This window comes from Sus scrofa, unplaced genomic scaffold, assembly GCF_000003025.6.
Source record: "Sus scrofa isolate TJ Tabasco breed Duroc unplaced genomic scaffold, Sscrofa11.1 Contig2031, whole genome shotgun sequence".
In the NCBI taxonomy this organism is placed as follows: domain Eukaryota; kingdom Metazoa; phylum Chordata; class Mammalia; order Artiodactyla; family Suidae; genus Sus; species Sus scrofa.
In genome coordinates, this window is record NW_018085005.1 from 88,553 (window position 1) to 103,876 (window position 15,324).

The window sequence follows — 15,324 nt, forward strand, 5'->3', positions numbered from 1 at the left end:
CCAAGATGTGGCTTCTCCCGCTGGTCCTGACCTCCCTCGCCTCTTCTGCAACTTGGGGTAAGTCCTCCTGAAATGCAGGTAGTGGGGGACCTTTGGAAATCCTTGTCAGGGACGAGCTGGCAGAGATCCGTACAGGGCAAAGGTGTGACAGGTCTGAGGCTGTGCAGGCTCCGGGGACTGGGACAGTCTAGCCCAGCCAATCCACCGCAGCAGGGGACACAGTGGACAGTAAACCCCTTAGACTCAGCTGCACACGCCCAAGGGGGACACCGAGCTAACCTCCTCGATCCCAGTGGAGACTCTGGAACCTCTTGGATTTTCCTCCTGATTATGAACATGGCTGTGGCCAAAGCAAGGAGCGTAGCTTACCGGAATATTAATACGGACTCTGAAGACATCCCCGTGTGTGGGTTCACATCCCAGCTGGGCATTTACTAGCACTGTGTCCTCAGGCAAGGGACTTCCTTTTTCAGTGCCTCGGTTTTTCCCTCTAAAAAATGGGGTGACAGCAAAGTTTACCTCATCGGCCTGTTGTGAGGCTGAAAGGGGCTGTTTCTAAAGAGTGTTTGGAATGGAGAATGCAAAAAACGGCAGAAAGGAGTTGTTTTAAAAGACAGCGTATTAATAGAAAATTTGGGGTATTCTAGGGGGCAAAGGTCAGGAGATCATTTCAACTGCTACTGAAAAGATGCTATGACATGCATTTGCCCAGAGGAGGAGGTACAGCCCCACCACGGTGGGCCGGGAGGTGAAGCACCCGGTGGGTCACTAGGTGGAAGGAGGAAGGCGAAACTGGGGGGGGCGGTAGGAACTTTTATCTTGGCAGATGGCAGGGAAGGAAGAGGTGAGGTGGGATAAGCAGGTTCTGGGTTGGCAGAGTAGCCAATGTCAACAGTTTCTGGGGCACCGGGACTGACCACAGTGTCCGGTAGTTGACCCTGGAGTGATAAGGGCAGGATGACAGTGGGCAGGTGTGTGAGAGCCCCATAAAGAAGCCGGATGGGGTACAAGCTCTGGCCCACTGGGAAGGCAGCTCCAGGACTGCCTCATGCTGAGAAGGGCAGTCCTTCCAGAGTCAGCAAGGCCCCAGGTGTCAGAGCACCAGAACACAGGATAGAAAGACAGGCTAGGAGTTCCCTGGTGGCCCTGCAGGTCAAATATCTGGTGTTGTCACTGCTGTGCCTTGGGTCACTTTTATGGCGCAGGTTCGAACCCGTCTGAGGCCAAGGTGGTTAGGCCTTCACCCCAAAAAACCAACATAGCTAATACAGCGATGCAGGAGGAAGCTCAAAATGCATCAGTGCCATCTTATAGATGGAGAGAGTGACTCTAGAGGGAAATGTTTTTGCCCAAGGTCAACTGGTAAATCCCACTCCGGATTTACTCCAGCCCTGAATCCAGAGACACTGCTCTGACGGCCAAGCCCTGACAGCCCAGGCTCCATCTGGGTTTTATCTTCTTCCTGGTGCTGAGACCAGGAACCGAGGGTAAGAGCAGGCTAAGAACTCCTCCCAAGGAGGAGTGGATTCGTCCCTTACCCGGTTACATCCTGGCACGGCCATATCATTTCCACCTTCAGAAGGTTTATACTGGCTGCCTCCATTTGCTCAGCTTCCTCATCTATCACATGGGCATACTGACACCTACCTAGCAAGGCTTTTGTAGAGATTCGTCCAAGGAACTGGCACAAGCACGTGGCACATCATAAACGCTCAAGATATGAACATTACCCAGAGCATAAGTGGCCACTGCTGCTGTCACCATCTGGCCTTTGCCTCTCAGCCCAGCACCCCACTTCTTCACCCTGGCCAGTGGGGCTTCTGTCCACTTCATCTCTCTTGCAGCTCGTCGTCGCATATTCTTCTGTGAGACCAGATCTTTTGAGGGAGACGTTGACCTTCTGTCTGTATGCACAGGGGAGCAGCTGGGAGGCTGAGAGGCTAGAGCTGGCCTCCCGTTAGGCTGCTTAACCCAACCGAGGCTACTGAGGACGGCCAAGAGAAGCGTCGAGGGCTGGGCATGAACATGGTCCTCAGGCCGCTTGCCCCCTGGGGGTGCGGGACGGGGTCCCAGAGCAGGCGGGACAGGCCTGGGGTGGAAGCTGCCGGGGGACGCGCTTGCGCTCAGGGAGAAAGACCTGTGTGCTCCACGGGAGGGGATCCCGCAGCCTCTGCCCTCAGCCTCTCCCTCTGGGGGACCCTGCTCAGAGCCTCCAGCAGGAGCCTCCTCGGGCGGGTTGTGTCTCTCTCTTGCTCCAGAACAGTTCGCCGTGCTCACTTCCAGCCTCAGTCAAGCCTGACTCCTTGGCTTGCAGACCCTCCCGGACCTGACCCTGTCTCTTTCCAGGATGACCTTCCACTCCCCGTTCCTCTTCCTGCTCCCGCTGGGCACTCTCTTCCTCCCCAGGCAGGCCTTGCCCTTTGCTGGCCCTGAGCCTCGCCTCTGCCCGTTCGCATCGCTGTTTGTACCTTTCCAACCCCTTTCCCACCCCGCCACCCCCGCCTTGCCACCCCTTGCCCTCCTGCAAGCCCAGCTCCAAGTCACTGCCTCCACGAGGCCACCAATCCGGGGACCTCCCTCCCTCTTCCCTCTCCTCTGGGGACTTACTTGGTTCCTGTGCCAGGACACCGACCGCTGTCTTCCCAGCTGTAGGGTCGGGCGTGTATGGGGCTCGTTCTCCCCATGAGGTCCGACTTCTGAGAAGAGCGGCCGCCTCTTGTTCCTCCTCTCACCCAGCGCCCAGCTCAGCGCCGCCGGGGTCCGATGGATGATTGTTGCCGGAGGCTCCTGGGTGTGGAAACTGAGCGCCTTCTTCCTTCCCAGCAGGAATCCTTCCTGCATTTCTTTTGCACCTGATGCTGGGATAGCTCCAGTTCCGCTCCCTCCTTCACCCAGCCCTGTGAGGAAGGAAGGACAGTCAGGGTCCCTCTCTTTTCTGGACGAAGACACTGAGGCTTGGAGCGTTGAGCCGACTCGTCCGGGACACACCGACAGCGGCAGGACCCACCTAGCATCCAGCTCAAACCTTCACCACTGACAGGTCCTCATTTCCTCCCAATGTCCAGCAGGGCAGCCAGCCTCGCCGCCTGTTGTGGACACTGCCCAGGGCCGAGTCCTGGGGAAGTACGTCAGCTTAGAAGGCCTGGCACAGCCGGTGGCCGTCTTCCTGGGAGTCCCTTTTGCCAAGCCCCCTCTCGGATCCTTGAGGTTTGCTCCGCCGCAGCCTGCAGAACCATGGAGCTTCGTGAAGAACACCACCTCCTACCCTCCCATGTAAGCCAGGGGCATCTCTCAGCGGGGATGGTGGCCTCAAAGGGATGCAGGAAGGAGCCAAGGCAGTCCTCTGACTGACTCCTACCTTGGTCTGGAAACCTCATAAGATTGTAGATCTTTACAAACATTCCAGAACTCTCACAGCGTTCTGGAGCCCCTCATTCAACTAGTACTTATTGAGCAACTTTGCCAGCCATGGTCTATTTTCCTGGCATCTACTCGTGAACAGAACAAACCTCCCAGCCTCTCTGAGCTGCACTGTAGCAGGGGCAGAGGGTTACTACACAATACGCAGGCTAACAAATCGATTGTGTCATGTGTTAGAAGACGGTAAGTCCTGTGGACGAAAACAGAAAGGAGAGCAGGCGAGGGGACTCAGAGGTAATGCTCTAGCAATCTAGAACAGTCACCCAGCCAGGTATGTTACAGGCAAACCCAGGGATGTATTGGGAGCAGCAAAGACTTGCAGTTTGGACGTGCAACTGGAGGGGGCACCACATGCAAGTTTGGTAAGACAAAGGAAAGTAAACCCTTCTGTAGAAAAGGAGAATTTGGGCGGGACCATTATACAGAAAAATCCTTTGGAGGAAACTGGGAGTTTGTCATTTCGTGGATGTTAATTGGCTGTGTTATGACAGTCCCGCATTGGCTGAGCCGTTGCCAGGCACGGAGGAATCTTTCCTGTAGTAAATAAACTGGGTCACTTCCAGCCAGAGGTGCAAAGTTCCTCTTCCTAGTCAGAGCCATGCTTAGGTGGAGTGGAATGTTCCTTGAGCGCCCCCTCCTGACCTCGGGATTCCATTTTTCAGTGATGGTTCCCCTGTATTCATTTTCACAATTCGCTGTATTCTCCTTGAACTTGGCCACAGTGGGGAGCGAGGTGGGCCAGGAGGTGGGCATGAGTGGGTAGGGCTTTGGGGTGTTGATTGGGCAAGTTCCCAAATCCCAGATGTGTCCACACCCCAGTCACAAGCAGAGTCGTGGTTGATGTGTTCCAGCTACCTGGCCAAGTTGGGCCAAGAGAACTCCCCGCTGTGCCCCAGGGCACCTGGGACAGCTGCCAAGCACTGATTCAGACCATATTTATCTCGGCACAAGTCTTCTGAAAATTTTCAGGGTCCTGCCTCTTGCTGCGCTTTTTTCCTTTCTCCTTACTCCCTTTCTTCCTTCCTCTCTTTCTGCTAAAATAACATTCACTGTTTATATTTCCTGGTTGCAAGCAAGAAGTTTCTTTTTTTTTTTTTTTTGGTTTTTGCCATTTCTGGGGCTGCTCCTGTGGCATATGGAGTTTGCCAGGCTATGGGTCTATTCGGAGCGGTAGCCACCAGCCTACGCCAGGACCACAGCAACTTGGGATCCGAGCCGCGTTTGCAACCTACACCACAGTTCACGGCAACGCCAGATCCCTAACCCACTGAGCAAGGGCAGGGACCGAACCCACAACCTCATGGTTCCTAGTCAGATTCGTTAACCACTGTGCCACGACAGGAACTCCAAGTTTCATTTTTTAATGCAAGTATATGTTTTATTTCCTGACTGCAAAAGCAATAAAAATACGTATTACCTACAAGTGAGGAGGTACCGGTAAGTAAAGCAGAGAAGGTGAAAATCATACACAATTCCACCACCTAGGGAGACCTGCCGTTCATTTTTTTGATTCTATGGTTCCAGTCGTTTATCTGTGGCAGATTTTCCCCCTCAAAATGGGATCACATAACTTTCTGACTCCAGGTCTCACGTGTGTGCTCTCTTCCACACCAGACAGCAGTTCTCCCGCTATGTGGGCGTGCGACATTTCAACTGATTGTGACCCTCTGTCCCCAGAGTCGGCGCCAGAGTCCACAGGTTCAGGGCACAGTCCCCCAATACTTCCCTCTGCCTTCGATGCCAGCTCCACGTCCAGGTTGTTACCCAGGCCTCTGACGGAGTGGTTTTGAATCAGAGGTGCCCGGGCCCCCCTCCTTGGGTTCTATTAATTTGCTAGAGCAGCTCCCAGCACTCGGAAAACTGGTTTACTCGCTAGAGGAGCCGCTTAGCAGGACGCATAGTAAAGGTACAGAGCACTAGCCAGCGGGAGACCCACAAGATGAGGCCCGTGACAAAGCGGCTGCCAGCCTCCTGGCGCTTGGGGCCCGGCACGGTCGCCCTGAGAAGAGTTTGGGGTCACCAGCCAGGCAGCTCTCCGAACCCTGTCCTTTTGGGGTTTCTGGAGGCTTTGTGACACGGGCAGGATGACTGAAACCACTGGCCATTGGGCACGAGTTCCCCCTCCAGCCCATCTCCCTTTTCCCGACCTTTTCCAGCGGTCAGGGGGCTGTGACGGCAAGTTCCAACCCTGGAATCACACGGTGGTTCTGGCACCCAACTTGCATCCTTAGGTGAGGTCCCCAATCACCTTGTTAACCTTTGGTGCTCTCATCGCTCAGGAAATCCCAAGGGTTTTAGAGCTCTTCAGCAGAAGCTGGACAAAGTTCAAACATACCGTTCTTTCTTTCTTTCTTTTTCTGTTTTTGGCTGTGCCCTCAGCATTGGGAGGTTTCCGGGCCAGGGATCAAACCCATACCACAGGAGTACCGAGAAGCACAGCAGTGGCCAAACCGGATTGATTCTTAACTGACTGAGCCACCGAGGAACTCCTATAGGTCTTCTGACATCACAATAGCCTATCACACTCTACAGACACTTTGCATGCCTGTTTTGCTCACTGAAGTACATCATGAGATCACTCTATGTCATTAAATATCACTACCTGACACTAACAGTCGCAGTACTTTATTCACGGCGTCTTAATTTATTTACCCAATTCCTTATCGACTGTTCCAGATTTTTGCAATAATATATAATTAGTACTGTGAGGAACATTCTGTACCTAAATCGTCATGCAAATTCATGAATATTTTTGGAGAAGTTCCAAGAAATTACATTTCTTTTTTTTATTGCTTTTCCTAGGGCCGCTCCTGTGGCACATGGAGGTTCCCAGGCTAGGGGTCGAATCGGAGCTGCAACCACAGGCCTGCGCCAGAGCCACAGCAATGCTGGATCCGAGCCACGTCTGTGACCTACACCACAGCTCACGACAAATCTGGATCCTTAACCCCATGAGCAAGACCAGGGATCCACCCGCAACCTCATGGTTCCTAGTTGGATTCGTTAACCTCTGAGCCACGACAGGACCTCCAAGAAGTTACATTTCTGAGTAAGAGTATGTTAACAGTTTGCTTCCAGGAGTTCCCGAACTGGCTCAGCAGTTAACGAACCTGACTAGTATCCATGAGGATGAGGGTTCGATCCACAGCCCGCTCAGTGGGTTAAGGATCCGGCGTTGCCGTGAACTGTGGTGTAAGTCGCAAACGTGGCTCAGATCTGGAGTTGCTGTGGCTGTGATGTAGGCCGGCAGCTACAGCTCCGAGTCAGTCCCTAGCCTGGGAACCTCCAGATGCCACAAGTGTGGCCCTGAACACAAAAGAAAAAAAATAAAAATAAATACAAAGTTCCTTCCAGAAATAGTCCAACTACACTCCATTAGCTGAATTTTTGGTATGCTTGGATTTACTAAAACTTTTTTTGGCTACTGAGTAAGCAAAATTATGATAATAATTATCATCATCATTAAATATATAATTATGCTTTCCATTCTGCATTTATCTGAACACTAGAGACGTTGAATCTTTTTTGTAGAATAATAAGACACTTATCTCTAGAATGTTTTTTTCTTTTTTTGCTTTTGGGGCCACACCTGGAGCACATGGCGGTTCCCAGGCTAGGGGTCAAATTGGAGCTGTAGCTGCCTGCCTAGGCCACAGCCACAGCAATGCCAGATCCAAGCCCCGTCTGTGACGACACCGCAGCTCACAGCACCACTGGATCCTTAACCCACTGAGCGAGGCCAGGGATCACACTGGCATCCTCATGGGTACTAGTCTGGCTCATCACCACTGAGCCACAATGGGAACTCCTGAGTCTTTAATTTTTGATTTTCTTCCTTTATAAATAATATGCCCAGCATTGACCTAGGGAACGTTCCCCCCTGGGTGGAAATCAAGAGGCTCTCTTTGGGGTTCTGACTCTGCTACTTGACAGCTGTGTCATCCAAGCACCTTAGTGCCTCAGCTACCACATCTACATACTGGGACCAGTGATGCCTGCTTTCTGGGGACACTGAGATCAGAAATGTTGCTTGTAATGTTCTGGGAAACATAAGCACAGACAGTGTGCAGGACAGAGTGTGGTTCCTCCTGGCTGTGTGACCTTGGGCAGATTCCCTAATCTCTCTGCGCCTCAGCTTTCTCAACTGCAAAATGGGGATAATAATAGAACCTATATCATGGGGCTGATCTGAAGATTAAATGAGTTAATATTTAAGGAGAATTTAGGAGTTCCCGTCGTGGCGCAGTGGTTAACGAATCCGACTAGGAACCATGAGGTTACGGGTTCGATCCCTGGCCTCGCTCAGTGGGTTAAGGATCCGGCATTGCCGTGAGCCGTGGTGGGGGTCGCAGACGCGGCTCAGATCTGGCGTTGCAGTGGCTGTGGCATAGGCTGGTGGCTACAGCTCTGATTAGACCCTAGCCTGGGAACCTCCATATGCCGCGGGTGCGGCCCTAGAAAAGGCAGAGAGACCCAAAAAAAAAAGAGAGAGAGAGAGAGAGAGTATTTAAAACAACCACTGGGATGCTGGGAGGGCTCAATAAGCAGCATTGATGATACCCTCTCCTGCCTCTTTAAGATCTGCTCTAGGGATATCCGGCTTGCCTGTGACGGGCTGATGATAGAATCTTCTCATGTTAGCGAGGCAAGTCCCTTACAGAAACCACTCCGTCCCCTTACACCTGGCAGTGGGACCCAGAGCAGGCAAGGAAACCCAGCAAGTGAGTGGCTGGGGCAGGGCTAGAAGGCGGTTCTCCTAAGGCGGCCCCACAGATATTTCATCCCTGCGCTGCTGCGTGCCCTAAACACCTGCCATTTAAGTGATAGCTCCCGGTTTCTGGAACTCTCCTGTGGACAAGAACATGCTTCCCTGTTGGCAGAATCCCGGTGGACCTAGAGCAGGCATCATGCAGCGCCCAGCAGAGAGCTGGTCTGGCCCCAGGGCAGGCAGGAAATGGTCCTTTCCGGGCCCAGCAGCATCCAGGCATCCTCCTTCCTTGCCCCAGGGCAGCCCGAGGCTCTGGGAAGGGAAGAGGGTCAGGGGTCACCACACAGGGGCCTGGGAAACCTTGGGGAGCCTGAGAAGCCCCCACTGGAAACCCCAGGTGGTCTCCGACCTAATCCAAGGTCTGAAGTTTGGTGTGTACAACTCACACTACTGGCCGAATCCTGTCAGTCCCAGGACGAACCTGACTGCAGGAGACCACACCTTGCTGAGCTCTGATTGAACCTCAGCACTTCTTCCATCTCCTTGCCCCTCCCAGGTGCTGCCAGGACCCAGTAGTGGAGCAGATGACCTCAGATCTATTTACCAACGGAAAGGAGAGGCTCACTCTGGAGTTTTCTGAAGACTGTCTCTACCTAAATATTTACACCCCTGCTGACCTGACAAAGAGGGGCAGACTGCCGGTAAGCAGTGGGAACCGCGGGTCCAGGCTGGTGTAGACTGGCAGGGATGAGGGCAGTCCTGGGAGGGGGCATCTCGGGCCATGGCTGGTCCAGGGGCCTCGGGGATTCCTTTACCACCACAGCCTAACCGGACGTCAGGGGACACGAGGTTCCTCACCCCAGTTCCTCCCAGTGACCGACATAGGGCCTCTGGGGAGTCTGCTGTCCATCTGTAATGCACATTGTAATTTTTCCAACTTCTCTCATGCTAATAGATGGACAAGGAGGATGACTCATAATTGCTAGATTAGGAACCAGATTCCCAGAGAGGCTAACACACAATTTCCAAGAATGCTGGAGCAGGAAGGCACCTTGGAGACGAGCCAACTGCCCAAGCCCTCCTTCACAGATGGGGAAACTGAGGCCCAGAGGGGCGAAGGCGAGGTCACAGAGGCGGCTTGGCAGGACTAGAGCACGGTCTCCTGATGGTCACACTCCTGCTCTTTGACCCACACTAGCAAGTGGGGCCTGTGTGTGGCTTTTCCTCAGCACACAAAGACCCTCTCTGACAACTTCCAGTGTCCCACTGTCACAGGTTGGGGGACAGGGCCTGAAGCAACAAAGAGGCCCTTTCTTTTGCCTTTGACAACTGTCAAGAGTCTACTGTAGCTAATTTCCCTTCCTCATTATCTTTGGCCCAGGCTGAGGACCCCGTGAGTCAGGATTTCCCGAATAGACAGAAGCCCAGAGATGAGGCAGGTGTCCCGGCTCCGGCTAGCTGGGGGGACAGCTCAGCTGGAAAAGGAGGGGTCAGTGGGCTGGAGGCAGGAGGGTGAGAGCACCCATCCATCTCTAGGAACACGCTTCGCCTGGTGCCCAAGCGTGGGGGGTCTGTGAACTGGTGACTACACCCTGGCCCTGCACATGCTTGGCTCAAAGGGATGGGAACAGCAGTTAATGCATTCATTCATCCATGCATCCATTCATCCCTCTGTGAGCTCCTCAGTGCCCCCTACACGGAGCTGGAACTGGGCCTTAGGAGAAAGGAGGAACATGAGAGCTCGACCTCACAGCCTCTGCCTCCCGGGATCTTCCCATCTGGGCCGCCCAGAGCTGGACACGCTTCCTCAGCAAACCACTGCTGACCCGGTTTGGCTCAGGCTGGACTCAGAGGTGACCGCACCCTCGGCCCCTCCCCCGGGGGCAGGCAGGGATTGAGGAGTAAGAGGTACGGGCTCCGGAAACCTGGAGGCAGGAGAACCTCCACTTACAGACACAGGCTCTGGGGCCCAGGGTCTGGCTTTAAATCCTGGTTCTGCCTTTACTACCAGGGAGCCCAGGCTCTGTTTCCCCCAAACCGCGATAACCCCACCCGGGGTTCAGTGATGAGTATCAAGATTTATGTCAGTGTCTGGCCCAGCACCCGAGGCAAGTCTTCCTGAGGCATTAGTTAGAGACGAAGGAAGGAAATCCCTCCTGTCCCAGCAGCCAGCCTACTGCCCGTGGCCATGGGCTGCTGTGTGCTGGGCGGCTCACATGTGGGCTCTGGAGCCAGACTGCCAGGGTTCAAGTCCTGGTCCCCCATCTATCAGCAGTGTGACCTCCGGGTGGTGCCTCAATTTTCTGTCTGCGACAGAGGACAATGTTGTCCTCACCTCATTTATTTCTTTATTCATTTGCTTCCTTGCTTATTTGCTTTTTAGTGCCATATCCGTGGCACAGGGAAGCTCCAGGCTAGGGCTGGAATCGGAGCTGTAGCTGCCGGCCTACACCATAGCCATAGCAACATGGGATCCAAGCCAAGTCTGCCACCTACACCACAGCTCATGGCAACGATGGATCCCTGACCTGCTGATCGAGGCCAGGGATTTAAACCGCATCTTCATGGGTACTAGTTGGATTTGTTGCAGCTGCCCCCAAATGGAAACTCCCTGGGCGGTTTATTTTTAAATGCTTAGAATTAACACTTGGCACATAGTTTATTTTTCAAGTTACTTTTTAAAAAATTAACAAAATTATTGCAATATTATTATTTTAGCAATTCAAACTTCCTTGTAATGCAAACTCTTTAAATTCAGGAGCCATGTATTATGAATTGTGCATCTGGTCTCATCCTCAATTCCTACCACATTCCCTGCCACCTAGTCGTTTTCAGACCATATTTATCAAAGGATTGAGGACTTTTTGGAGGAGGCGGCTCTTAGGCTTCCTAGTGAGAATGAGTGGGATTTAGAGAGCAGAAGAGGCAACAGGAAGCTATGTTCAGAAGGGGTCCCACCCAGTGCATGTGCTTCTTAACACGGTATTTCACACATGAGAGAAGCTGAACTCACCCCACCAAGGAAACTAAGGTCAAGCTGAAATACAAGGGCCACTGCAGGCAGAACGTGCTGAGCTGCCTGAGGGTCCAGGAGTGAGGATGATGGGACTACTGGGGAGAAGATGACACTCTCAGCCTTGGCTGCTCCCATGATGATGTTCTCAGCATGAAGAGCGCTGAGAGGAGGTGGCACTGGAGCTGGAGAGACAGGCAGGGGCAGTCCCTGAGAAGGAGGGTGGCCTGGGCCACGGCTGAGAGAATGAATGGCTCGGTGACCACCCAGGGAGCCAGCTCTGCTTCCTATCACCAGTATGGTTGCTTCCTCCCCGTCCAGGTGATGGTGTGGATCCACGGAGGAGGCCTGGTGTTGGGCGGGGCACCAATGTATGATGGGGTGGTGCTTGCTGCGCATGAAAACGTGGTGGTGGTGGCCATCCAGTACCGCCTGGGCATCTGGGGATTCTTCAGGTAAGACCAGGGACTCTCCTCACGGCACACTGCCCTCCCCAGTGTGAGGGTGCTAGGACTCAGCTCTGGTCATGCAAGCCCTCCAGGGGACCTCGGTTCCCCGGTCAGGCATCCAAGTCCCCTCACACTGGGCGCCACCTACCTTCTCATTCCTCAGCCACCCTGGTCCACTTACTTCTGAGCTTTTGCTTGTACAATGCCTAATCAACCTGACAAACTCCTATTATCCCTGCAAAGCCCAAGCCAAATGTCCCCTGATCTGAAGTCCTCGTCTTTTTCACTGCTGCTGCCCCAGCAGAGGCGTACTTCTAGGATGACGGTGAACCCTCACCACCCCTGCGAGGGGCTTACACATCTTCCCTCAGGGGGAAGGAGGGGAGGAGTGGACTCAAGGTGGGAGCCCCGTGAGTTCTTGTGGGTGAAGGAACAGATGGCTGGAACCGGGAGCTTGGGGAGCATCAGGCCCCAGGGGACACCACTCCTGGGGGGAATGTCGGGCTCACTCTCTCCATTTCCATCTTGGAATTTGGCACACGCATCAGTGAAGCCTTGCGTCTCCTCCACGGAGTCTCCTGGTGACGGGAGCCTGGTTTCCTGCAGGCACAGTTTCTGAGCCTTTTCTGAGTGCACCAGCGCCGGGACCTCTTACCCTGAGATGGCCAATGGTGGCCTGGGGGAGGGGACCTCACCACTCTGGAAAGTCCTCTGGGCTGGAGCAGTGGTGTCCAGGCGAGTTGGTCCCAGGATGACCACCTTCCCTGAGACTCGCAGTCCCCCCAAGGCTGTGCACCTGCTCCCAGTTCCACCATAACTGCGCACACTCCCCCGGTCTCTCCCCCAGTCTCTCTGCCACGTCAGTCAGGGTCTCACTCTGACCCGACACAGGGCCGCTCTGGTCCAGGTCACCAGGGACCCACAGCTCCTGCCCTCCCCCGCACCTGGCAGCATCCACGCATGGACCCTCAGGTCTTTGGGAAAAGCTCCCTTCTCTGGGCTCCAGCCACCTCCTGCCTCATGGCTGCTCCTTCTCAGCCCCTCCCTGACCCTCCTCCTCCCCGTCTCAGGCTCTGTGTGTGTCTCCCAAGCCGGTCCCCTGGGTCCCTGAGTCACCACAGGGGGCACTTCCAAGATGCCTGGTTTTAGCTCCGTTTCTCCTCTGAAAGCCACGTGTCCATCACTAACTACCTCCTGCTACCTCCACGGGACGTCCAACGGACACTCACCTTCCAGGGACAGACGTCACCCTTGACTCCCACCGCCCTGCCTGCCCCACAAACACCCCCACTTGCCCCACAGGGGCTCCTGCTCAGCTGCTGGCAGCTCCACCCTTCCGGCGACTCAGCCTGAGAGCCCTGTATTTGCCCAGACTCTTCTCTTGTCCTCCCACCCTGCATCCCATCCCCAGCACATGCTTTTGGCTCCACCTTTACAGCATAGGCAGAATCCAGCCACTTCTCACCTCCTGCCTTGTACTCACCCTATTCACAGCCCCCTGGGTCTCTGCCCTGGACTGTTATTAAAAGATCTCCTTTTATTTTTTTTTTCCTTTTTTATTTTTTAAAAGTATTATTGATTTACAATGTTTTACCAATTTCTGCTGTTGAGCAAATTGACCCAGTCATACATATACATACATTCTTTTTCTCATATCATTCCCCATCATGTTCTATCCCAAGAGTTTAGACATAGTTCCCTGTGGTGTAGAGTAGGACCTCATTGCCCATCCATTCTAAATGTAATAGTTTACATTTTAACTCCAAACTCCCCGTCCATCCCACTTCCTCCCCCCTCCCCCTTTACAACCACAAATCTTTTCTCCATGTCTATGAGTCTGTTTCTGTTCTGTAGATAATTTCACGTTTGCCATATTTTATATTCCACATATCAGTGATATCATATATTATATGTCTTTCTCTTTCTGACTTACTTTACTTAATATAAAAGAATCTCCAGTTGCATCTGCGTTCCTGGAAAATGGCATTATTTCATTCTTTTTTATGGCTGAATAATATTCCATTGTGTGTTTGTACCAAATCTTCTTATTCCATTCATCTGTCAATAGTTGTTTAGGTTGTTTCCATGTCCTGGCAATGAACATAGGGGTGTTTGTATTTTTTTGAATTACAGCTTTGCCCACATATGTGCCCAGATGTGGGAACACAGTGGGAAATATAGAAGGTAGTTCTATATTTAGTTTTCTGAGGAACCTCCATACTGTTCTCCATAGTGGTTGTACCAATTTACATTCCCACCAACAGTGCAGGAACATTCCCTTTTCTCCACACCCGCTCCAGCATTTGCTATTTGTAGACTTATTAATGTTGGCCTTTTGACCAGTGTGAGGTGATACCTCAATGCAGTTTTAATTTACATTTCTCTAATTATTCGTGATGATGAGCATTTTTTCATGTGCCTGACTGTCCATCCATATGTCTTCTTTGGAGAAACGTCTAAGTCTTTCACCCATTTTTCTAATTGGGTTTTTTGTTGTTGTTGTCTGAATTGCTTGCAGACCTTGGAGATTAAGCCCTTGTCAGGTGCATAGTTTGCAACTATTTTCTCCCATCCTGTACATTGTCTTTTTTTAATGGTGTCCTTTGCTGTGAAAAACTTGTAAGTTTTTTTAGATCCCATTTGTTTCTTTTTGTTTTTATCTCTGCTGCCTTGGGAGACTGACCTATGAAAACATTTCTATGATTTATGTCAAAGAATATTTTGCTTATGTTCTCTTCTAGGACTTTTATGGTGTCATGCCTTTATGTTTAAGTCTTTAAGCCATTTTGAATGTATTTTTGTGCATGATGTGTGTGTGTGTGTTCTAGTTTCGCTGAGGTACATGCAGCTGTCCAGTTTTCCCAGCACCTCTTGCTGAAGAGACTGTCTTTTTTCCCATTTTATATTCTTGTCTCCTTTGTTGAAGATAATTGACTGTAGGTGTCTGGGCTTATTTTTGGGCTCTCTGTTCTGTTCCATTATCCAATATGTCTGTTTTTGTGTCAGTACCACACTGTCTTGATTACTCTAGCTTTGCAAGAACACCCATTTTATACCACATCTGATCCACCCAGTAGCCAGAGTGACCACTGAAGACATAAACAGAATCACATCATCCCCTCCAATGTTTTCCAACCTCACTTACAATGACATCGACGTCCTTACCAAGGCCTTCAGGGCCCTCTGTAGCTGCATGTCCTACTCACACTTTTGTTCACTTGGTCTGAGATTCTTTGCACTTGCTGTATCTTCTGCCTGGAATTCGCTTCTTTGGGTATTTGCTAGTTTCATGTGCTCATTCATTTAGGTCTCTACTCAAATATCACTGCCTCAAAGTGGTGTTTCTTGATTGGGTGATCAGTAGAAGACACCTCCCCCCCACCATATCCCCTCAATTCTTATTTTTCCTGGATACACCTGCACCCCTGACATTGTACTCTAATCTCCTCTGTGCGTTTGTTTAGGATCTGAAGTGTGAGCTGGGTGTAGTCGGCGGTTTTGCCTGCTGTGCTCCACGCGTGCTTCTGCTCTTAGAACAGTGTTTGCCTCATAGCGGACGCTCAGTGACTGGAAGCAGGATGGATGTGCACAGCCCTACAGCTCACAGGCCACAGGATGGGGGGCAGGCCAAGACCCCAGGGTCAGGGCTGGGGAAGCCTGGTCTTTCCCAGAAGCCTCAGCCAGCCCCCCAGCCCCGGCTGTGGTCCTGAGAGCCCTGGCTGACCTCTCTGCTG

The 15,324-nt window shown here is 52.3% G+C and overlaps 1 protein-coding gene across 1 annotated transcript in view; it reads left to right on the forward strand.

The window, feature by feature from the left end:
* The window catches only part of LOC100736962 (liver carboxylesterase), a gene marked incomplete at its 3' end in the record, with an annotated part of 27,209 nt that continues 11,885 nt past the window's right edge, over positions 1 to 15,324 (forward strand). The window contains 4 exon segments of the mRNA NM_001315766.1: positions 1 to 57; positions 3,066 to 3,273; positions 8,685 to 8,829; positions 11,463 to 11,596. Of these exon segments, the coding sequence (NP_001302695.1) occupies positions 6 to 57; positions 3,066 to 3,273; positions 8,685 to 8,829; positions 11,463 to 11,596 (539 nt within the window).